Below are 23,530 nucleotides of genomic sequence, written 5' to 3'. Positions count from 1 at the left end.
TGTGGAGTGGTAGGCTAATAAAAATGCAGTGGTGGCATTTAACTGAACTACAGTTCAGTTCACATAACTGTGTGATGAAAGAGATGTTTGGAATGTATCATTAGCATTTGGACGAGGGTCGCTTTGAATAATGGCAAAACGGAATTATGCTTCTAGCAGTCTCACAGCAAGATTCACTATTAACCAAGAAAGGATAGTGAGCCCATTAGCCCAACTTTAGTGTCATCACAGAAGAGAAAAATGATCCCTAGTCATGTTAATACGGGGCTTGTGCAGGGGTCATAAGGTTGACAACTTGACGCCTTTCATGTACTCTCCCTTTTGGAATAAAGATGCCTCTCACACACACAGGCGGGGCTTTGTGAGCAGTTCTGTCATGAGACAGAGAGGAGGGGAAGCAGACAGTCATGAGCTTTTATAAAAACTAGGCAAAACTCAATGTGGCTAGTGTCCATAGAAGGGTTTAATTAAGAATATTATAGTAAACTTTCAGAGATAGAAGGAAACAAGCACCATTAATAGGATATTGTGCTACTACGTCCAGGGGTGTCATGGACAATGTTCCCTCTAATTGAGCACTGAGCCAGTTTCAGGTCTGCTGAGCTCAAACTTGAACATTGTTAAAATGTACTATGAACCCTGAGGCTGTACCCGCTTTAAGATACAGTTTTAACTGTGGCCAAGTAGGCTACTGTGGCTATTTGATTATAATGTAGGCCTACCAGTGTGGCCTACTATCAAAAACAATTAAGAAAAAGCATTGCATAATATGTTAACATGGAAATAACTGTTTAATCATTCAGTCCACAGTAGCAGCCAATGTGTGTTGTTCATTGTAGGCCTACATTCCATGAGACTTTTGAGAGAGAAAAAAACATACAGGGCTTGACATTAACCTGTTTATCCACTTGTCCTTCAGACAAGGAGGTGACTGAAAATGCTGTTGTGTTGTTTGATGCAAGAAACCACTTTCCAAAATAAAATGCATTATTATTCCCATACTGTTATTACAGAGAATCAGACAAATTATGCTACCCTCTGCCTATTAGCTACTTAGCTTATTCAAGCAAGCATCAAAATAGAACACTGCCCCTTTAAGACAAAAAAATTGCTGTTTGCCTGACTAGCTATTCAAAGATGTGTAGAATTGTACATGTTTTGTGCTCTTGTAGAAAGCAATCTCTCCCCTATTGCTGACTACAAATGATCTATAACTGGGCTAACTTTTTAACTAGCAAAGGATATTAACAAAATGTGCACACGTGGCTTTACATGCAACTCTCGCCTTGATCTCAAAACAAGCGCATCTACTCACAATCACTCATGCTGTAAACACAGTTCAGTTCAAAGTAAATGGCACAGATCCATCTTTGGAATTGTCTATTTGCATATAGGCCTACTGCAGCTCTGATTGGTTGTGCCGGTCTGTTTAGAGTACGGGCTGAGTCATGCGTTTCAATGCAATATAATCCTACTCAGATGCATTCGGCCTACAACAAAATCTCTTGCATGATTCGTTTTGTTTCGGTATGTTGCATTGAAAGTGGATAATATTGCGTTGATTCAATCACCATTGCCCCAGTAAAGGGAAACAGTAATAGTGTTATAACTAACAGTGAAAACTCTAGAAAGTTGAGTTAAGTTCCATCTCATGCTTCTCTCCATGGGATGATATTTCTTCTGCCTGCGTGGCAGTCTCAGGGATGATTCGAGCCTGCACACAAGCAGCTTAGAGGGAACTTTGGTCATGAATCCATTATTATATAGGAGGGTTGTTCCCCCTCTGTGAGTTGGAGAGTTTTTACATTTTTCAAACACCTGAAACATTTTTTTCCTGCAATCTAGAGCCATAATAATTATGACTATGTTAAAAATATATTTTTTTGCATAGGTTATCTAAACATACTTCTATATCTGTTCAATTGTTATTTTAATGAACAATGAACATTGATTCTTCAAGACATTTTATACCTTAGGAGGTCAGTACAACACACTGGTATATAGTATCATAGCCCTAAATATGCTTCTCTGCATCGCCACTAAAATCTGGGTAAAAGATTGAACGGAATTTGAGTCATTAGTAATTGCTTTCTTTTCTAAAGTCTAGCAGCTAAGATAGTTAGACTTGATTAAAAGCCTGAAATGGCTTGGTAGCTACCCATGCATACCCCACAAGACATGTCACCAGAGGTCTCTTCACAGTCCCCAAATCCAGAACAGACTATGGGAGGCGCACAGTAATACAAAGAGCCATGACTACATGGAACTCTATTCCACATGAAGTAACTCATGTAGGCAGTAAAATTGATTTTAAAAACAGATAGAAATACACCTTATGGAACAGAGGGGACTGTGAAGAAACACAAACACTGGCACAGACACAGACACACATACACATGATAAGATACGCACTCGACACATGGATGTTGATTTGTAAATATGTGATAGCATATGATAGCCTGATAGAACACACTAAATTTATTTGTATTCGGTAAAGTGTTAGGAAATATAATATCTGTTTGGTCTTCTTGCTGTCAATTTGCAGTCTAGACTTTATTTTGAATTGTATTCCGGCTCCCTGAACATCCGCTCAAAAAAAATAGTTCCGCGGCTGAATCTAGTTGATGATCCCAGAACTAGAGTATATAGCTTCCTGTCTAGCATATCTTTACTCTGTGGTGCACCTTGGAAGGAACCTTTTTTTACACGAAAAAATTCAAACAAACAAGAAAAGGACAAATCTGAGGGGGCACATACCCTTATGGCCCCTGTGGGCATGACATCCTGTAATGCCTTCCAGCAGTGTCGGGTCAATTTCCTTTTGGAAATGTTTCCCCATACTGTCAGCATTGGAGGAAAAAAATGTGGCAGATATGCTATTTCCATAGGGAACTATTGGTTTTGTTAAACCCTAATTTTAGGAGCCCATAGATGACTTGACATGTTTAGTATTGTACACCACACACAGTCCACATGGACTATATTTTCGAGATGACCACTTTTTCCCCCTCTCTCAGCCAGCGAAACAAGTGTAGGCTATGTTGCTAAACGCGCTGAGCACAAGTCTACAGGAACTGCGCCGTCAGAGCACAGAGAGAGAGAGAGCAGTGACGGAGTGTGCTGCACACGAATGTGCTCAGTGCTGCTATCAGCCGATAGAAGCTTGACAGGCGACCAGAGGGGGACACAGATACTGATAGAGGGGGAGAGAGACTCTCTTCCGACGTCGGTGCTGGAACGGAGGAGCGCGACATTCGTCCACTAACCGGTTACCGTATATTCCACGGCGGCAGACACTACAGATATCCAATGCTGGCGGAATTTAGCTGACCATAGTTGGACACGCAACATTCAGTAAGTTCGTTCATACGATACAGCCATGAAAGACACTTTATATTTTCATCTCTTTAGTTGCAGGGCCCTCATAGCATTGAATATCATATGGCCTTCTATATATAAATAGGCCTAAACATTATGTATTTGTGTTACTAAAGAAACAAATGCTTTACACGCAAACTTTATCATTATATTCCGTTTAATCCCATTAGTGTCTTGTTTCCTATGATTTAAGGTGAACACAATTTGGTTGAGAAATCAATACAGCAGCACCCATCGGTTGGTTGAATTGAAAGGGAACGTGTCCAATTGGGGTGTGACCATCTGTAGCCTAGTTACAGTGTGGACTCACTCATGCAGACCAACATGTAATGTTTACCTTCCTCAAAAAGGCACCAATGTCACGAATGGAAGTTATTCAGACCAGTGTATAACCGTTGGTTGGTTCTGATGACAAACTAACAGTCAGTATATAGACACATTTTACAGATATGTTTTCCTATATCCAATATATATTTTTTAACAATGCTAGGCCTAATTATATGCATTCCCTCAAGACTGAAATACACTTAAAAGTTTAGTACCGTGTTTCCAAAGATGATGTGATTGAATTGATTGGTGTCCCATATAAGCCTATTGTATAACAGTGCATGTAGGGTAGAAAAGTGTGTTTAATTTCACAGACAAAAAGCTATATATAACAGGTAGCCCGAAACAAATCGAATCAAATTGTATTTGTCACAAGCGCCGAATACAACAGTAGACCTTACAGTGAAATACTTACTTGCAAGCCCTTAACCAACAATGCAGTTTTAAGAAAAATACCAACAAAAAAAGAAATAAAATAACAAATAATTAAAGAGTAGCAGTAAAATAAAATAACAATACCAAACCCTTAATTATACAGATAAAGATGAAACATAAAATGTTTGTTCCACCTATTTAAACACCTTTAGCATCATAACTGAAGTAATGACATTAACCATACAAGAACAGCAAGTCTTGTGACATATCCACATGCTGTACATTCCTATACAGGAGCCTACACCACACTTGCTTGGCAAAAAATGTCCTGACACAGTTTCATTAATGTGAATCAGCAATGCATCATCGCATGACTATCTGCCATCTCTAAATATATATATAGTGGTACATGTCAACATCCTCCTCCACTGTGTAACAGTGGTTTCTAGATTTCCATCATCGTGGCAATCCACATCAGAGAGAAGGGAAAAGGAAGGAAGAGCTGGCATTCAAATTCAGTGCTGAAGCAGGGCACAGTGAAATGTAAATCATCATGTAAGCAAATCAACTGCTACCACCAACGCTTTGGTACACAATTCTTTTTATTGTAGGGTATATATACTATTGTGCTTCTTTTTTTTATTCCTTTCAGAGTTGGTTCAAGTCCATGAACTATGACATTTTCTGAGTTGAAAATTGAAATTGTGCCTGTTGTTTATTTTGTGTCTCTAGCTGTTGGTGCCATGATCCCTCGTAGTATGCGAACAGGTGGGATGGCCCTGCCAGGGGTGGAGTCAAGGGATGTACCCCTTATTGGCTACCGGCCTTTAGCGCCTGACGATGTTTCCCTCAGCAGCCAATCAGGGCAAGTGACTGACTGTACTGGACTGGAATCCTCTGAGGTTGGAAGTGATTTTATATTTGATTAACTTGATTAGGAACATGTACTGTAAGTAACTCATTCACATCAATTAAAATGCAGTAGTAGTTTCATTGTGATGAGAGACATCAAGGTGCAGTTGCACTTTAATACCTGTAAAGTTATGGGGGGCACTGTTTCTTGTTCTCTCATATAAGCAAACTTTCTCCAGTGGTCTCATATTAAAAAGGTGCACCAGATATGGTGAATCCAATGAATGGCTGATTTGATACAGAAGCACATCTGTATCATATAATTTAAAGATGCACTGTGCAGAAATCGCTCTGCCATTTCCTTGTTGTTAAAATTCTAATAGTGTGCCTATTTTTAGTTTATGTGACAAAACAAGCAAGTATAGTGTACAGCAGGGTTTCCCAAACTCGGTCCATAACATATCTATAACAGATCTATAACTTACTCTATGTGAATTTGTCGGGTTGCCCTTATTGCAGCTTTAAGTCAGGTTGTCCTCTTAGTCTTGCCCTTTAAAATTGATCACATTCCTCAGACCAATGCTCATGTCTTGAGATTTCCAAGACTACTGTAACGTTTTTGCTAAGATGTTACTTTCTTGAACATGTCTTTTTTGACCATATTACATGTATTTTGTAATATAATTCACTATTTATTTATTTCCAGCTGAATTCCCCTGAAACAGAAAGGGTTGTGTTAGTTGTTTTGAAAGTGTGCAAACCTGGACAGGTTGACAGCACGCAGGTTTTTCTCACAATGTATAACCTTTGTTAATGTTCCATTGGCCCGAGACAGAGGCTGTCAAGGTTTTATCAGACTAGTTGTGGCAGTCAATTTCTGGGTTATTCTACTCTAGTCACACAGCCTTGTTGTTCTGTCACTGATGTCTGGGTTTTACTCCTTTTCAACCCTAAAGTACACAGATAATTGTTTCCATTGTAAGTTCTCGCCTCTTTTTAGGAAAGAATGTGTTTGTGAGATATTATACACTTCATTTTTAACACTTAGGCCTATGTCATTTCATCACTTTGATTTTACAAATCATTATATTCACCCAATAATTGCAGACCTTATCAGGTCAATTTAAGATGAAAGCGTGATTGCCATTTAGTTCATTGTCTCTTAATTACATATCAATTAACTCCATCATTTCCCATTGACTAACTCTCCTATACTTGCTACTTGGCTTTAGTGCGTAGTGTGCATGATGCTCGTCTCATTGGCTTTGACTTCACCGAGCATGCAGTCTCAAGAAACTCCCCGGGGCTATAAAAAGAAGACACCAGCTGCAGTGGTAACTTCCCTCTTGTTCTGTTTGTGTCACATGACATGACCACTGTACCAAGTGTCTCGTGTTAAATAATCTATGGGTGGCCACCAGCCGGTGGGTCTATGTGTTGTGTGTTGTACACCTGCCACACCCCCATCTCCACTCAGATATCATAGGCCGGGTTTCAGAGGACATTCTATCAAGTGGAATTGAATCAAGCCACTTGTTCACTCTTTAATGAGGGAAACTTAGATGCATGTGAATGGATTTAGACAATGGGGTCAGGCCTCACATTGACAATCCATCCCCCCTGCAGGCAATGACACGTTTACACACAGGGAAGCATGTTCTTTAGGTCAGGTTTCATAGATATGAGCTACATTTGTTTTGCAGGTATAGCTTGGTGGAATCATTTCAGTAGTATTTCGGCTTATCTTAAAATGGGGCCTATGGTTTGTCACATAGTTCTGTGGTGGCCCATATAGTCTACTGAATATTCATTCTGAACAAAAAAAGTGTCTTGCCGATATGACCCTGATAGTTAAAACAACCTTATGAACCAAAGATTTAAAAGAGATTTCAGATAAGACTTTGATATAAGGACATAGAGCAGCTCTAGCATACCACCAGGGCTCACTTTAAAGAGTAGAGAGGGTACCATGGGATGCACAGATGAAAGCGTGAGAAGAAGAGTGGGGAAAGATGGGAGGAAGGGGTGGGAGCCTGAGAGGGAGAGCAAGGGAGCTGCAAAAAAAAAAACAATAGGCATCTTTAAATAAAACTTCAGAGGATATATTTACGAGCCCCAATTGTATTGCTGTGTAAAGTAGTCAACAATATTTGTGTCAGCGGTGGGATTACGTTTTCACATGACAATAGCCTCCCATTTGCTCAGGCACCCATTTGTTCATACTGTATAACAACCATACATACTTATTTAAAAAGACAAAGCCCAAAATGTCTGATGTTGACAAACGAGTGACGGAAGTAGAACTTGAGACTGTGTAAAGACAGGGGGTGAAGATGGTGAGATTGTGAGGCTCTTTCCCGCCCTGCACCAATGCCTATCGTACGTAGTGGTCAGAGGAGGCCGGGTTGTGAGGGATAGAGAAAGAGAAACAATAGCAGCTCGTCACGACAGCACGTCCTGCTTCCTGTGTTTGTCTCCGCTCATTATGTACTTCCTCTATGGAGAGAAAATATGGAAATATAGAGACAAGGAGCATGTTGAATCATGAGAGAGGTTCCACATACAGAGTATAAACATTGAGTTAAAACTAGCAACGATGTGAAAAAGTGGGCGATCAAAAGTAAACATTGGACAAAATCTGTAAACATGAGCGGACAAAATGGGAGATTTGAATGATACAGTATCTGAGGGGAGTCAAGCAAATTTCCTTATCAAGATGTTTCTCATGGAATGAACCTCAGCCACTTACTTACCATAATTATTATCATCTGCTCCCTGGGCCAGATTTTCCTTACAGCGGAGCAGCCAAGTCCTTGTATTGATTGTTGGGGAAAATGCACTCGAACAGATTCAAAGATTTTTCCCATTTGGTAGAACAGAAACACTGTAGGTGTTGTTACATGCCACAATATTAGACATCCTCATTGGTGCCTCTGTTCCATTGCCACTCACAGACTGAGATGTGGTGATTGTGGTTGGTTGAGGTTGATGTGGATGGTCCCAAGTAAGTGGTTATACTGTAGCTAACTGTACCAGGAAGAGTTGTGGGTAAACTTAACCTTAGACCTACTGCTTGAGACAAAAACACAATAACATGGAAAAGGAGGCCTACAGTAGACCTATGTTAAAAATGTAAACAAGTTGTATTTAACCTCACTTTTACAACTGCAGTGCCTTAGAAACAGCAACTGTGCTCTTAGCCTAGTTCATAACACCCTGATTCGTTGAATGCACAGTGCTACTTTAGGCCTACAGTACAAAGGCTTCTCTGTTTTTCGTGACCTGTTGTAGGCTAGCATTAATGACAACACACAAATAATCATCTCCAAAAGTCCTGTGTTCTATGTTCTTTCTGTGTACATTGAGCTGAAACATTGAGCTGGTTTGCAGTCCATGTATTTACACAACCTTCCTTCTGTCTGTTGCATAGAGTCATATGTGTGCAGACAGTGTGTTTATAGGTGCCGGTGAACAGAGCTACAAAGGCTAGTAGTCTATGCTAGCTAGAGTTCAAATGAAATTTTATTTGTCACATGCACCGAATACCAGTAGTGTAAAGTACTTCAGTAAAAATACTTTTAAGTACTACTTATGTAGTGTTTGGGGGGTATCTGTATTTTACTTTACTATTTATATTTTTGATTACTTTTACTTTTACTTCACTACGTTCCTTAAGAAAATATTGTACTTTTTTACTACATACATTTTCCTTGACACCCAAAAGTACTCGTTACATTTTGAATGCTTAGCAGGACAGGAAAATAGTCCAATTCACGCACTTATCAACCGAACATCCCTGGTCATCCCTATTGCCTCTGATCTGGCGGAGTCACCAAACACACATACTTTGTTTGTAAATTATGTCTGAATGCTGGAGTGTGCCCATGGCTTTCCGTAAATTAAAGAAACAATAAACTACTGCCATCTGGTTTGTTTAATATAAGGAATTTTAAATGATGTATTCGTTTACTTTTGATACTTAAGTATATTTTAAACCAAATACTTTTAGGCTTTTCCTCAAGTAAAATTTTACTGGGTGACTTTTACTTTTACTTGAGTCATTTTCTATTAAGGTATCTTTACTTTTACTCAAGTATGACAGTTGAGTACTTTTCCCACCACTGTCGAATACAACAGGTGTAGACCTTACCGTGAAATGCTTACTGACAAGCCCTTAACCAACAATGCAGTTCAAGAAATAGAGTTAAGAAATATTTACTAAATAAACAAAAGTAATTTTTTAAATAAAAAGTAACACAGTAAAATAACAATAACGGGGCTATATACAGGGGTGCCTGTACCGAGTCAATGTGTGGGGGTACGGGTTAGTCGAGGTAATTTGTACATGTAGGTAGGGGTAAAGTGACTATGCATAGATAATAAACAGTGAGTAGCAGCTGTGTAAAAACAAAGGTGGGGGTGTCAATGTAAATAGTCCGGGTGGCCATTTGATTAATTGTTCAGCAGTCTGATGGCTTGGGGGTAGAAGCTGTTAAGGAGCCTTTTGGACCTAGACTTGGCGATCTGGTACCGCTTGCCGTGTGGTAGCAGAGAGAACAGTCTATGAATAGGGTGACTGGAGTCTTTGATCATTTCTTTGGGCCTTCCTCTGACACCGCCTAGTATATCGGCCCTGGATGGCAGTAAGCTTGGCCCCGGTGGTGTACTCGGCCGTACACACTACCCTCTGTAGCGCCTCATGGTTGGATGCCGTGCAGTTGCCATACCAGGCAGTGATGCAATCGGTCAGGATGCTCTTGATGGTGCAGCTGTAGAATTTTTTGAGGATCTGGTGACCCATGCCAAAATCTTTCAGTCTCGTGAGGGGGAAAAGGTGTTGTTGTGCCTTCTTCATGACTGTCTTGGTGTGTTTGGACCATGATAGTTTGTTGGTGTGGACACCAAGGAACTTGAAACTCTCGACCCGCTCCAATACAGCCCCGTCGATGTTAATGGGGGCCTGTTCAGCCCTCCTTTTCCTGTAGTCCACGATCAGCTCCTTTATCTTGCTCACATTGAGGGAGATGTGGTTGTTCTGGCACCACACTGCCAGGTCTCTGACCTCCTCCCTGGTTAACATGCTAACATTTGCTTATGCTAACAGCCAGACCTAGCTTCTACTAGTGCTAACAGGCAGTAACCTGAACCAGTCTATCATTGTGAGGCTGTGAAAATCTCCACCTGTGTGTCAACATGTGCTCACCCCCTAGTGCCGTTAGCCCGTTGTGTAAACAGGGCGTGTTTTCTGCTTTATTCATTGACTTGGAACATTTATGAACTGTCATTAGCATATGTCACATATTAACAGGTCAGAGCAGCTTACCGATCACAGCACCTGTACACAGCCCATCTGTAAATAGCCCACCCAACTACCTCATCCCCATATTGTTTTTTTTGTTGCTCTTTTGCACCCCAGTATCTCTACTTGCACATCATCATCTGCACATGTATTACTCCAGTGTTAATGCTAAATTGTAATTATTTTGCCACTATGGCCAATGTATTGCCTTATTACCTCTCTAATGTTACTACATTTGCACACACTGTATATAGATTTTTCTATTGTGTTATTGACTGTTTATCCCATGTGTAACTGTGTTGTTGTTTTTTCGCACTGCTTTGCTTTATCTTGGCCAGGTCGCAGTTGTAAATGAGAACTTGTTCTCAACTGGCCTACCAGGTTAAATAAAATAAATAATAAAAATGTAAAAAAGTGTCAGAGGATGTAATGATCCTCAGAGCAGGTTTGTTGAAATGTTGATGATGAAGGATGAGTTTAGTCAATTAGGTCTGCCTCTAAATGTACTCTATTCATTGTAGGAAGAGAGGTAGTCAAACAGGTTTAGTTACAGATGTAGGTCATTCACACAGGGAAAGAGAGTGGAAGAGAAGCAAGGAGGGATTGAAAGAGAGAAGGTATTGTAAAGAGAGAGGGATTGAAAGAGAGATGGTATTGTTCAGCCAATCGCTGCAGGCCATCTCATTGTGTGCAGACTATGTGAGTCCCCTGTGTGTTCAACAGTTGAGTCTAATATTATATCATCCCTCTCCTGTGTGTGTATGTATTGTATGTGTGTGTGTGTGTGTCTGTCTGTCTGTCTGTCTGTCTGTCTGTCTGTCTGTCTGTCTGTCTGTCTGTCTGTCTGTCTGTCTGTCTGTCTGTCTGTCTGTCTGTCTGTCTGTCTGTCTGTCTGTGCCTGAGTGAGTGAGCGAGTGAGTGAGGGAGGGAGTGAGTGTATACGTTTGTATACGTCTATCTCTGTGTGTGTTATGGGTGTGTCCATGTGACGCAGGCACACAGAGGGGTTGGCCCTACCTAATGACGGCTCCAGGTGTGTTTGTGTGTTAAGTCCGAGAGCCAGACTAACTGAAAGACAAAGACAAACAATCCCTCGGTCATTGAAAGACGACAGTCAAGGAGGAAATAGGAAACTAAAAAGGCAGATGAAAGAAAGTGGACAAGATGGTGTTTGTAGCTTTCTTCTGAAGTTCTCAAAGAAGCTAAAGGATTGTAGCCTGTCTGGACTTGTCGAGACAAAGGTAACTTGTGTTTTTTTGGGGTCAATGTCAATGAGATACAGATAGGGGGGAAAGAGAAAGCGCAACAGACAGATATGAGATCTACAACAGAAACATGCTGCAGTAGGTGGAGCAATATGTTCTGAACCTTTGTCATGATAATAGAGGGACTATGGATTTTTATTTTATTTTTATTTAACCTTTATTTAACTAGGCAAGCCAGTTATGAACAAATTCTTATTTACAATGACGGCCTACTCTGGCCAAACCCTAACCCGGACGACGCTGGGCCAATTTCCCACCGCCCTATGGGACTCCCAATCACGTCCGGTTGTGATACAGCCTAGAATCGAACCAGGGTCTGTAGTTACACTTCTAGCACTGAGATGCAGTGCCTTAGACCACTGCACCACTCGGGAGACCAAAAATAAGATACTTGCACTTTGAATGAAAATGATGCATAACTGAGCATGGGCCTTTGGGACTCCAGTTAATTTGAATGAGGAAGTGGATACTGAAGGTGATTATAGAAGGCACCTCCACATGGAGAGAAAAAAAAGGAAATTGATGGAGACGTTATAGGATGCAGCAGTTGATGCGTAACTGTGATGTCTGGTCAGTGGTCTATATGACCTGCTTTGAGCTTAATGCATTTGCACGTATATGTTGACCTGGATATTGCTCATCGTCCTATTGTGGTTGGATCTCAACTGAAGGGGAAGTTAATGCAAAAGGAGGCAGTGCAATGCATTGACGTTGTTATGGTTTACATGTTGAAGGATTCACATATGACCAGTCGGACTTTTGTTTGTGAAACTGGATTGTTGATGTCAGACTAGTGATGCGTGCATTTTTCAGCATGGAAAATCCCATTTTCATGGGCGTAAATGGCAGGGGAAGTGTAAACTGATATATCCATTAATATATTACCCCTCGGGTACGTTAGGATGTTTTGCTGTTTTACTCGTAGTAGGCCTATTTCATGGAATGGTTCGGTGAATCTGTGAGCAGGTCCTTTCAGTACAGTATCACAGCTGTTTTGCAAGTATTCAGATGGCAAGTGTATTTGATGTAATGTTATAATTTTTGTTGAAATTATGCATTGTTTGTGTTCCAGAACATATGAAAGATGTTGTGATCCATCGGTTTAGTTGCGTTTACAACTTTACTGTGTATTGTTTTGTTTTAAGACCTACTCTACTTCACTTACGACCTTATCAGATTCTGGGAATATTTCACCCAATATCATAATATGCTTCAGGGGCACATCGGGGCTTTATGCTAAAACCTGAGGTTCTGGTTCTGGTCATGTGACAGTACTTCTATTTATTGTATGTTATTGTATTCCACAGGGGGAGACTTCCCCCATGAAGACAACTTGGTACTGTCCTCTGGACTTGGTAGGTCAATGCAACTTGAGATATGCATGAATAACTAGATTTTGGTGACAGTGGGAAGTTTGTGCGAGAGTATGAGTTATGCACTTATTTTACTGAATCATACTCTTTCTCTCTTCCTCAGTCTACTGTGTTGGAGGAGGAAGAGGACGGAGTGATATACAATGTAGTGGTGAAGCAACAGCGTAGCGCCCCCACCAGTGCAACAGTGAGAATACATACCATAATACACTGCACAGAAATTACAGTAGAATTGCACCTTATATCCTTACACGTTGTCTTTGTCTGATTTGTGAAATTGTTATAAATCTCTCTATTTCTTGCTCTATGTCTCCCCCTCCCTCCCTCCCTCTCTCTCTCTCTCTCTCTCTCTCCCCCCCCCTCCCTCCCTCCCCCCCCTCCCTCCCTCCCTCCCTCCCTCCCTCCCTCCCTCCCTCCCTCCCCTCCCTCCCTCCCTCCCTCCCTCCCTCCCTCCCTCCCTCCCTCCCTCCCTCCCTCCAGTCCAGCTCTCGTTCACAGTGTGTGAAAGCGGGAACCGAGGAGAAGCTGGTTCAGCACCTCCTCCACTCCTTCGCCATGGGAGACTCCTCCTTCATCACCATCTTCCTCGCCACCTATCGCTCCTTTACCTCAACCAAGAGAGTGCTGGATATCCTCATCGACAGGTGGGGAAGACAGAAGCAATGCATTGCACACCGGTTGTATGTAGTGTTACAAAATGTGCTGTAGAAAGACCAAGGGAACGAAAGGAGACGTTGTGATGCCTCTGCGTTGCCCTGAAGAAACCATCTTTTGTCTATCTAATTTTTTTTTGTCTATCTTTTTTTCTTTCTCCAGATTGCAACATCCACCAGGAGAAAGTACAAAGAGTCAAATGAGGCAACCCTTCAACAGGTGAGTCTAATACTATATCACCCCTGTCCTTTGTGTGTGTGTGTGTGTGTGTGTGTGTTTGTGTTTGTGTTTGTGTGTGTGTGTGTGTGTGTGTGTGTGTGTGTGTGTGTGTGTGTGTGTGTGTGTGTGTGTGTGTGTGTGTGTGTGTGTGTGTGTGTGTGTGTGTGTGCGCACTTCATGCATTTGTATAGGTTTTCTCCCGTTCCTCTCTCCCTCTCCCAGAGCGGTGTGTATGGTGTTCAGTATGTGGTTGTCAGAGTATCCTGAGGACTTCCGCTTTCTGGGAGAGCCTGGTCTTCTGCTCCGCCTGGCCCCCCTGCTGCCCTCCGACCCCTCTGGGACAGAGATCAGGGGTCGCCTCCTCAAACTGGCACAGGAGCTCAGTGAACAGGCCCTACTGCCTGACTCTAGTTCAGGTCACTATACACTCTGGGTTTATGACAGTCATGGCACTGCCAACCTGAGGTTATATGAGGATTTTGTGGGTGGCATAACCGTAGATATATATATATGGGCAGAACTCTCCTCCAAATTGTTTCCAGTAGTTTTCTGTGATGATCTTCAGTGTTCTATTCCCACTGTCTCTGCTGTCTACCATCCAAATCTGGTGGAACCTGCTTCTGTAACAACCACCCTGATGTGTCTTTCCACTGCCAACCCGACTGAATAAGCCTTTCATTTGTATCAGTTAATATAGACCTACATTCATTGGGATTAGTGTTGCATCATCTCTGTCGTTTAGATAGGACCACCCCCAGCCCTGCCGACCCCACTAAGTTTGATCCCACCAATATCCTGGGCTTCCCCGCTGGGCTGATTGCTGAGCAGCTCACCAAGATAGAAACGGTGGGTTTAACCTCTGACCCCTACAGTATCATTACTCCTCCTAACCTTGTATAGATCATGGGAACATACACTTTACTACAGTCTTAATTGTGTTCCTCTTTTTCTATTGTCACGACTCTCTGACACTTGCCTACTCATATTGGACATGTTTGCCACTTGCAGTCTCTCTGGCTATGCCTTGCTCTCTCTCTCTCTCTCTCTCTCTCTCTCTCTCTCACTCTCTGCCTGACTGACTCTCTGTGTCTCTCTTTCTTTCTCTCTCTCTCTCTCTCTCTCTCTCTCTGACTGTCTCTCTGTGTCTCTCTTTCTTTGTCTCTCTGTCTCTGTCTCTCTCTGTGTCTCTCTTTCTTTGTCTCTCCCTCTCTCTCTCTCTGTCTGACTGTCGCTCTCAGTGTCTCTCTCTCTCTGTGTCTCTCTTTCTTTGTCTCTCCCTCTCTCTCTGTGTCTGACTGTCTCTCTCGGTGTCTCTTTCTTTGTCTCTCTCTCTCTCTCTCTCTCCTTCTCTCTGTCTGACTGTCTCTCTCAGTGTCTCTCTCTGTCTCTGTCTCTCTTGGTGTCTCTCTCTCAGTGCCTCTCTTTCTCGCTCTCTCAATCTTTACTCACTCTCTACCTCTTTTCCCTCAATCATGGTCACTCACTCACTCACTCACTCACTCCTTACCTCTTCCCCCACTCTCTCCTAACAGGAACTGTTTGTGCGTCTGGTCCCGTACCACTGCCTGGGCTCCCTGTGGTCTCAGAGGGACAAGAAAGGCCGCGAGGGTGTATGTTGGTCCGTCCGGGCCACTGTACGCCAGTTCAACCGGCTGGCCAATGCCGTGATGGCTTCGTGCCTGTGGCCCACGCAGCTCCGCAGCCAGCAGAGAGCCTGCCTCCTGGAGAAATGGATCAGCGTGGCAGAGGTCAGCTGGTCATCATTACAATAAAATAACTTTATTGTCCACACACACCCGTTGAGTTTGGAAACAGCATTCCTCTGGAGGAATTTCAAGGTTAAATACCTCGCTCAAGGAAACAACAGCAATAGGTTTGGGATTTTGAGTTGAAGTAGAGAGTCGGGAGCAGAATACTAAGCTGTCTTTCTCAAAACATTAACAAGACTACACTGTACTTGACTTTCCCCATAATACTTTCCTCTCTCTATAAAGGTGCTCACAGTAGATGTAGTACCATCTGTTGCCAAGACACTCACATCACCTCATCAACAGGTTGTTATGGGAGAAGTCACTTTAGAAATGTACATAGTTGACCATGTCAGACTGCGAGTGCCAAACAACCCCATTGATCCGGCGGCAGGTATTCTCAGACAATGCTGTCCTGTGTGCGTTTCAACAGGAATGCAGAGCCCGGAAAAACCTTTCGTCTCTCTACGCCATCGTGTCTGCCCTGCAGAGTAACCCAGTACACAGACTAAGGAGGACGTGGCTAGAAACTGACAGGTTGGTGGAGGAAGCATTTTGATTAGTATAACAGAAAAACATACTTATAGATATATCCTTGTATGTTTGTTGGATAGAGAGCGATACACTCTTAGGAAAAAGTGTTCCAAAACTGTTCTGCGGCTGTCCCCATAGGAGAATCCTATTTGGTTCCTGGTAGAACCTGTTCTACATGGAACCCAAAAGGGTTCTACCTGGAACTGAAAGGGGTCCTTCTATGCCGGAAAGCTGAAGAACCCTTTTTGGTTGTAGGTAAAAGAGAGTGTGTTGAAATGGGCGGCCTGATTTGAACTCATGCTACAGCAGAACATATGCACTGGAGGCAGCAGCCGAGACCACTTGACCACCCTAGGCCACACCAAAACGTACTTCTATTGCAGATGTTTTCATGGTATTGTCATTCTGGTAACACTATCATTGTCATGACTGTCTTCTTTTTTCTTTTCTTTTTTTACAACACAGCCATTTCAATAACTCAGGAATTTAATCACATTGTCATTGATATAACACCATCCTTTCCCACAGTCAACCATATTTAACGTTCCAAAGCACTACAGCAGTTGATCATCTCATCTTGTTATCATTTACCCAATCGTAGCTAAATTAATCATGGCTAGCTGATTCGTTTGGATGTGGATTATAGTAAGACCCAGTAGACAGCTGAGAAATGTCAGTCCAGGCCCCTGATACCTTCTTTGGGTGCATGGCTCATTGTTGTTGTCATGTGACTCTGTCTGACAGGGAAGCAGTGAGGAGGTACGAGGAGCTGTCCAACATTTTCTCTGAGAAGGACAACTACTCCCAGAGCAGGGAGCTGCTGAAAGAGGTGAGTCACAGTGATTGAGAGTTACTGCACACACGTATTCACACACACACACAACACGCACGTACTGTATTTACGTACGCATGTACACACACAGAGAGACACAGACACACACACACACAGTGCACTGACAGACATCCCATAATACAAGCAATATGAGCTAAGGACAGGTCTCATGTGAAGTGTCGTCACAGATCACACCAAACGTGTTTTACTCATCTCAAATCCATATACGTTCAAGAGCGGTTGCACTACACAGATCCAGTGTAAGCATTACTCTGGGGCTAAAAATGACTTTGAATCATGAATCACGAATCATGCCTTATATAACCCAGAGGAAGGCTTCATCTGGGGGTGTACAACCTGTCAATGTCAACGTCCTGTCAATCTAAATTCACCCGTTTCTCTACATGTATTGCATTTAGGATGCATTGTGAGTTTCTGACGGGGTCTGGAAATCGGTAGGATTAGCAGCATTTTCATTCACTGTTTATACGTTGTGCATGCATCAATACCTTTTACATTAGCTGCAATTTCACCAAGGCATCCACACAGGAATTCATCTAAACATATGACGGAGCTTTCATTTGAACTCTTCACTCCAGGCTTTGATGTTGGAAAAATATCACACTGCCTTCTGCTGTGCTTTGATAATTTACCAAGCAAGCTGCTTCCTTACCCTCTCAGTTTGTCTGGAATTGAGGGCCTACTACCCAGTTACTACATAGGGTTTTAGAGCACACAGCCATGGTTCTAAATTCTACATTGTGTTCCAGATTGTCATGCTTAGATGTTTGTCTGTTTTTTTTTCAGGAGGGCACTTCGAAGTTCGCCAACCTGGACGGCAAGATGAACAACAGGAAACAGATAGGAGTAAGTGCTCTTATAAGCGAGTTTGAAGTCACTCACAAAGCTCATTATCATTTTGCCTTGAAGGAAGAAGCATGGAATATACTGTACAAAGGGCATCAAATAACCCTTTGCTGATGTAACGTAATGCAATGCTGGTATTTCTTCAATAGAGGAATCGTTGATGGTTAAGTAAGGACAACTTGATATACAGCACATTCACCGGTCTTAACCCAAGGTTCTCCGTTGAGCAGGCATTGAGTAGGCTTCATCTGTGTCTGGGAAGCCTGGAGCCCCATGCCGCTGTTTTTACTTTTCATTGTTCTCCACCCTTCCCCTCTCTCACACAGTCCAGTGCCCAGGGCACAGTACCCTACCTGGGGATCTTCCTCACAGACCTCACCATGCTGGACACGGCCGTCAAAGACAGACTGGAGGTGAGTTCCTTCATATACAGTCATTCATCCCCCATCATGTGTCCAGCAACAGGAAGTTGGTCATACGCTCCGGTGGTGAAGTTGTAGTTGGTTTATCAAAAAGTTGCATTGACAGTGACATAATATCCCGTTCCTCCATTTCAGAACGGCTACGTCAACTTTGACAAGAGGAGACGAGTAAGTGATGTGGTCAGGGCCTTTGCACTGCTGCTGTTTATATTCCTCAGAACCCGCTGTCCACATGTTGAGTTATTCCAGGATCCAGACCAATTCATTAGCCTCTGGCTCAACACAGCAGATGGTCTTCATAAATTGCTTTTCTGTTGTGCCTCTCATTAAACGTGTGGCAGTGTATTGAATTCTGAAGCAGTGCGTTCATGCACATTTTCATGTTTAACTGCTAGCGTTTCGACTGATAATGTGCCATTGGTACTGGAGAGTCATTTGATGTTCATAATGATTTGTTTTTCTCTTTGCAGGAGTTTGAGGTTTTAGCTCAGATCCGACTACTGCAGTCCTCCTGTAAAAACTGTGTTTTCCTCCCCGACGAGGCATTCCTACAGTGGTACCAAAGTGTACCCTCGTTAAATGAAGAAGAAAGGTAAGCCGTGATTCTCTTTTGGTTTTTATTCATTTTTACAATCAAACCATTCACGTTTGTACATATGTGTTATTTCAAACGGAACACTACAACTATGATGATCGCTAATCACATTACATAATGTCTGCAGTTACAGACTGTCCAATGAAATTGAGGTGCCGTGCGAACCGAGCTCTGGTCGTAACCTGAACCCTACAGTGATCATCACACGGTGCCCAAAGTAATGTGGCCTATTCTTATACTCTACACACAACATGGAAGTAGTATTCACTGCAGATACCTTTCACTATGTATAGTGAAATACATTGGTTATATGGGCTCAGTACTATTGTATAAGAATGGCCAGTCAGCATTTTCTGTGAACTATACTACACTACATGACCCAAAAGTATGTAGACACCTGCACGTCAAACATCTCATTCCAAAATCACGGGCATTAATATGGAGTTGGTCCCGCCTTTGCTGCTATAATGTCATTCACTCTTCTGGGAAGGTTTTCCACTAGATGTTGGAACATTGCTGCAGGGACATACTTCCATTCAGCCACAAGTGCATTAGTAAGGTCGGGCACTGATGTTGGGCGATTAAGCCTGGCTCACAGTTGGCGTTCTAATTCATCCCAAAGGTGTTCAATGGGGTTGAGGTCTGGGCTCTGTGCAGGCCAGTCAAGTTCTTCCACACCGATCTCGACAAACCATTTCTGTATGGACCTCGCTTTTTTCAGCACTAGGCAGTCCCGTTCTGTGACCTTGTGTGGGTCTACCTCTTCTTGGCTGAGCCGTTGTTGCTCCTAGATGTTTCTACTTCACAATAACAGTACTTACAGCTGTAGCAGGACAGAAATTTGGCGAACTGACTTGTTGTAAAGGTGACATCAAATGATGGTGCCACATTGAAAGTCACTAAGCTCTTCAGTAAGGTCATTCTACTGCCAATGTTTGTCTATGGAGATTGCATGGCAGTGTGCTAGATTTCATACACCTGTCAGCAACAGGTGTGGCTGAAATAGCCGCATCCACTAATTTGAAGGGGTGTCCACATATTTGACTGTCAAATTTGTAGTAACGTGGCCATAAGTAATAATTTGTGGAAAATTGACTTGGGAGGGTCTGGGGATAAGTCCTGTACTTTCTTCCATTAAATATATCCTCACACAGTGCAAGAGCTGGTAAATTGACATACAACATTGGAAAGAGCTGAAAGCCAAACTTGGACATTTACTATGTATTTCTCAGGGGCTGAGTAAGATGTTTTGTAGCTTGTTGTCATGCAGATTACGGTGCATGATGAACATACATGATATGATTCTCTCACCTCCTTACAGCCTGAATTCCTCCAGGACCAGCCTTGTTGCTGACAGTGACGGTCTTTTTTACTTCCCCTCCCCCGTCTGTCACTTTCTTTCCAAATTCACTAAGGTAAGAATAAGACCTAACATTTACAGTTATGTTACGTACTTTCCCAAAAATATATTTGCATTGCCAGCTAGGATTGCAGAGCATGTAATTACTATTCAGGTACAAATGCTGGTAGGTGTTGCTGTTTACTAGTAATCAAATATGATTGTTTTAAAACAAATGCATGTCGTAAAAACATACAGAAGAGCACTTTTCAAAGAAGAAAATCTTTGATCTTTTATAATTCTCTTCTGTGTCTTTTTATTTGCTTTGGCCTTCACGGAACAGACACGTTTTATCTTGTCATATGAGTAAGTATGTTTTTATTTTTTTATTTTCATCACTATTATTATTTCAGCATATGAAATCCCCCTCAGTTTCCTGTCTGGATGTTGACTCCTCCCATCCCACCAATGACCCCATCCCGTCTGCATTGACACCATCCACTCCCGTCAAATCACATCGTCGATCAGTCTCCTGTGGCAACAATCCCACCAATAACAACAAAGGGTCTGGGCCTGATATGCGGATCGTCAGGATACGGATGGATTTACAAGATGGGAATATGTACAGAAGCATACTGGTACTGAGCCGAGATAATGACACATTTTGAGATATTTGCCTTTTTTGGAATCAAATTATACACTGGACTGCACCCTGCACTCATGGCTATTTACTTTAATCCACAAATATCTGTTAATGATAGTAATCCAAAATATTTCCTCAGGTTGTACACAGGATATTATAACTAGGAGTCAAGCTGTCTGGTATCATTGTCATTCTTCCTCTCTGTTTCCTCAGGTGACAAACAATGACAAGACGCCCACTGTGATCAGTTCTGCCTTAGATAAACACAGTCAGGACCCCAAACAGGCATCCAGATATGAGCTCATCCAACTATTGCCCGAGGGAAAGGGTAAAGACATTTCTCAACCCAACCATGCGAAGTCACTTTAACAGTTCTCTGTTCATATTGATTGTAGTGATGACTTTTCTTGTTCTGCCCTGTAGAGTTGGTCATCCCTGCCACAGGAAACGTCTTCTATGCCATGACTTCCTCTAGTGTGGACTTCCTGCTGCGCAGACAAGGAGGCAACACCCCTTTTCGCTCTCAACCAATCAGCACAGAAACCAGTGCCACCTTTCCTCGAATCAAAGCCAAGGGGCGGAGACTGTTTTTTTGACAACAACTCTTTCCCAAATAGGCTACATCTGAGACATAATGTAGCTAGTTCTTCTCAAGGACAGGTCACGATAAGAATGCAGGCAGATATCTCAGTGAGATGTGGCCTTGTCTTTCCTAATCTTTTTCCGAAGTGGAAACACATTCTGACCGAGCTTGTTCAAGCAAAATGTATCCTGAAACCTGTCTGAACTTGTTTGATGAACGTGTTCTTACCTGGGACATTTCAATAAATATGCTGCCCGTTTGTGTATACCTGGGAGGCCATTAGTGTAGAAGGGTGCATGTCTCTGGTTGGCAATGCATACTACTGCACCGAGAACAAGACCAATGCAAATCTTTAACTGATGGTGAATGGTGCTGTTCCTTAAGTCTCTCTGACCATTGGCATCTAATTTCCTATTTAACCAAATGGAATGGCCTTGTAACCAAGAGTAACTGAGGAATCCAAATCATCTTGGTATTTAAGGAATGTGCCTCAGGTTCCATCATAGAGATGAGTTGATAGTAGAGAACGTCATTAAATCAAAGTATTTGGGGGATATGACCTCCTAGAATTGACCATGACAACAAAGTTGAACATTTCTCCATAGAGAGTGGATACAAGCGGCATGACGACATATTACGTATGCAAGGCGTTTCAAGAATATGAATGGTGGGGAGAGCACTGGGCTGACATAATGACATAATGCATCTGAATAAGTGACAGACAGAGTCACTGAAACCTCTCCTTATAGCAAAGCACAGGGGCTCATCAAAATGATTTAACTATGTACTTTGTATGTATACATATGTTTTTTTTTTTTTATGTGTTGACGATGTCATGATTGTGTTTATAATTTCACAAGGAGCAATCACAACAAGTGTCAGAATGACATGTTATTCATTTTGAAGTAACAGGAAATATGAAATTGCCCCAAATTGCAACCATTTCAAATGGGCACAACACGTTACAAAGATAAACACGATCATTTCACTTGGGATTTGTGCATACAGTTTGAATGATAGCTCCGGTAGTATCTTATGTAAAATACAACACATTTACATATACAGCCTTGCCACTCCCATACAGAAGTCATATTTTGAGTATTAACCATTAGGCATAACAACATCAACCCACAAACTCTTAACCTAAACAATTCATGTGAAGACACTAATGAAAGTCCAGACTATGTTGTGCGTATTGAAAAGATGTCTACCAATGCACCTTAATGCTAAACTTTTCAATACAGCATAAGCTAATCTTTATCAATGGTCTCTGAATGGGTTTAGTTGGTAGTTGAAGTGGTAGTCTGTCTGAATGTACTTCAACCAGTCCACCCAAAGTCAGTCCTCAAAGACCCACGCCAGGTTAGTGAGTTATTCTCACCAATCACTGAATGATGTTTAATTGATATCTTCTCTGACGTTTGATAGAGATCTGACAGCTATTAAGGGTTCATTATGCAATGTCTTTAGTCCAGGAACTGAATGTAGCGGGTTTTGCAGAAGGCTCTGCTTCTATCCAATGAGGATGAGACCAGTAGGAAGGAAAACCTGTATGCATAAGGGTGCATGGGGAACAGATTGTGGAAGGCCCTAACTGATGAACTCTTGTGAACTCTGGCCACACTACCCAGTGCTGTTGAAGTCTCTACTAAGGCTGAAGCATAGACACGGTAGTTCCAGGGAGAGGAGAGAGGATTCTGGGTAACGTAATTTGATTTAAGTGTTAGCACCAGGCTAAGCTACTGATTGTTTAGTGCCTTTCTCGCATTGGTGCTTGAGCCACTTAATGTCCCAAATGGCACCCTATTCCCTAATAAAGTTTTACCTTTCACCAGAGCCCCATAGGTCCTGGTCAAAAGTAGTGCGCTTAATAGGGTGCCATTTGACATGAAGCCTCTGTGATGTATGCATTGGAATGTACAGTACACCTGATGTACATTCACAGTGCTGTATATGCTGGCATGTTTATGCACTACATACGCCCTGTTGTTTTTGTGTGATACATTTCCTTTTTCTATGGATGTATTTTGATGCGACGGTAATATGAGGAATTTCTATGCAACTCCCCGGATGTGTGCCGTAATTCTGCCGTGTCTATTCTTACCAAATAAATGTACACAGATGTACATCTAAAAGATTCAGACTGTGGTTTAGTATCTAGCTTGTTGGTGGATGAGGAAATTTAATGAAGAACCTTATGCAAAATATTTGTGCAGAAGACAGTA

The 23,530-nt window shown here is 42.1% G+C and overlaps 1 protein-coding gene across 5 annotated transcripts; it reads left to right on the top strand.

The window, feature by feature from the left end:
- Positions 1-2,857: 2,857 nt before the first annotated feature.
- LOC135520216 (ral guanine nucleotide dissociation stimulator-like 2) lies at positions 2,858-23,443 on the top strand. 5 transcript variants are annotated; one of them, XM_064945607.1, is made up of 21 exons: positions 3,067-3,354; positions 4,520-4,635; positions 4,813-4,982; positions 12,804-12,851; positions 12,973-13,056; positions 13,350-13,513; positions 13,686-13,742; positions 13,965-14,158; positions 14,485-14,588; positions 15,275-15,490; positions 15,924-16,027; positions 16,769-16,853; positions 17,664-17,723; positions 18,050-18,136; positions 18,281-18,313; positions 18,616-18,737; positions 18,868-18,957; positions 20,062-20,155; positions 20,493-20,717; positions 20,936-21,050; positions 21,146-23,443. In XM_064945607.1, exons 3-21 carry the CDS (start codon positions 4,824-4,826, stop codon positions 21,316-21,318), a joined length of 2,214 nt encoding a protein of 737 aa, XP_064801679.1. In that variant the 5' UTR covers positions 3,067-3,354; positions 4,520-4,635; positions 4,813-4,823; the 3' UTR covers positions 21,319-23,443. The 5 variants fall into 5 exon arrangements, with proteins under 5 accessions (XP_064801682.1, XP_064801679.1, XP_064801678.1 ...); XM_064945606.1 differs by lacking the exon at positions 4,520-4,635 and having other exon boundaries at positions 3,068-3,354; XM_064945608.1 differs by lacking the exons at positions 4,520-4,635; positions 12,804-12,851 and having other exon boundaries at positions 3,068-3,354.
- The last annotated feature ends 87 nt before the right edge of the window (positions 23,444-23,530 follow it).

The sequence above is a fragment of the Oncorhynchus masou genome, chromosome 29 (genome assembly GCF_036934945.1).
Source record: "Oncorhynchus masou masou isolate Uvic2021 chromosome 29, UVic_Omas_1.1, whole genome shotgun sequence".
NCBI classification, from domain to species: domain Eukaryota; kingdom Metazoa; phylum Chordata; class Actinopteri; order Salmoniformes; family Salmonidae; genus Oncorhynchus; species Oncorhynchus masou.
This window is presented reverse-complemented; position numbering and strand designations above follow the sequence as displayed.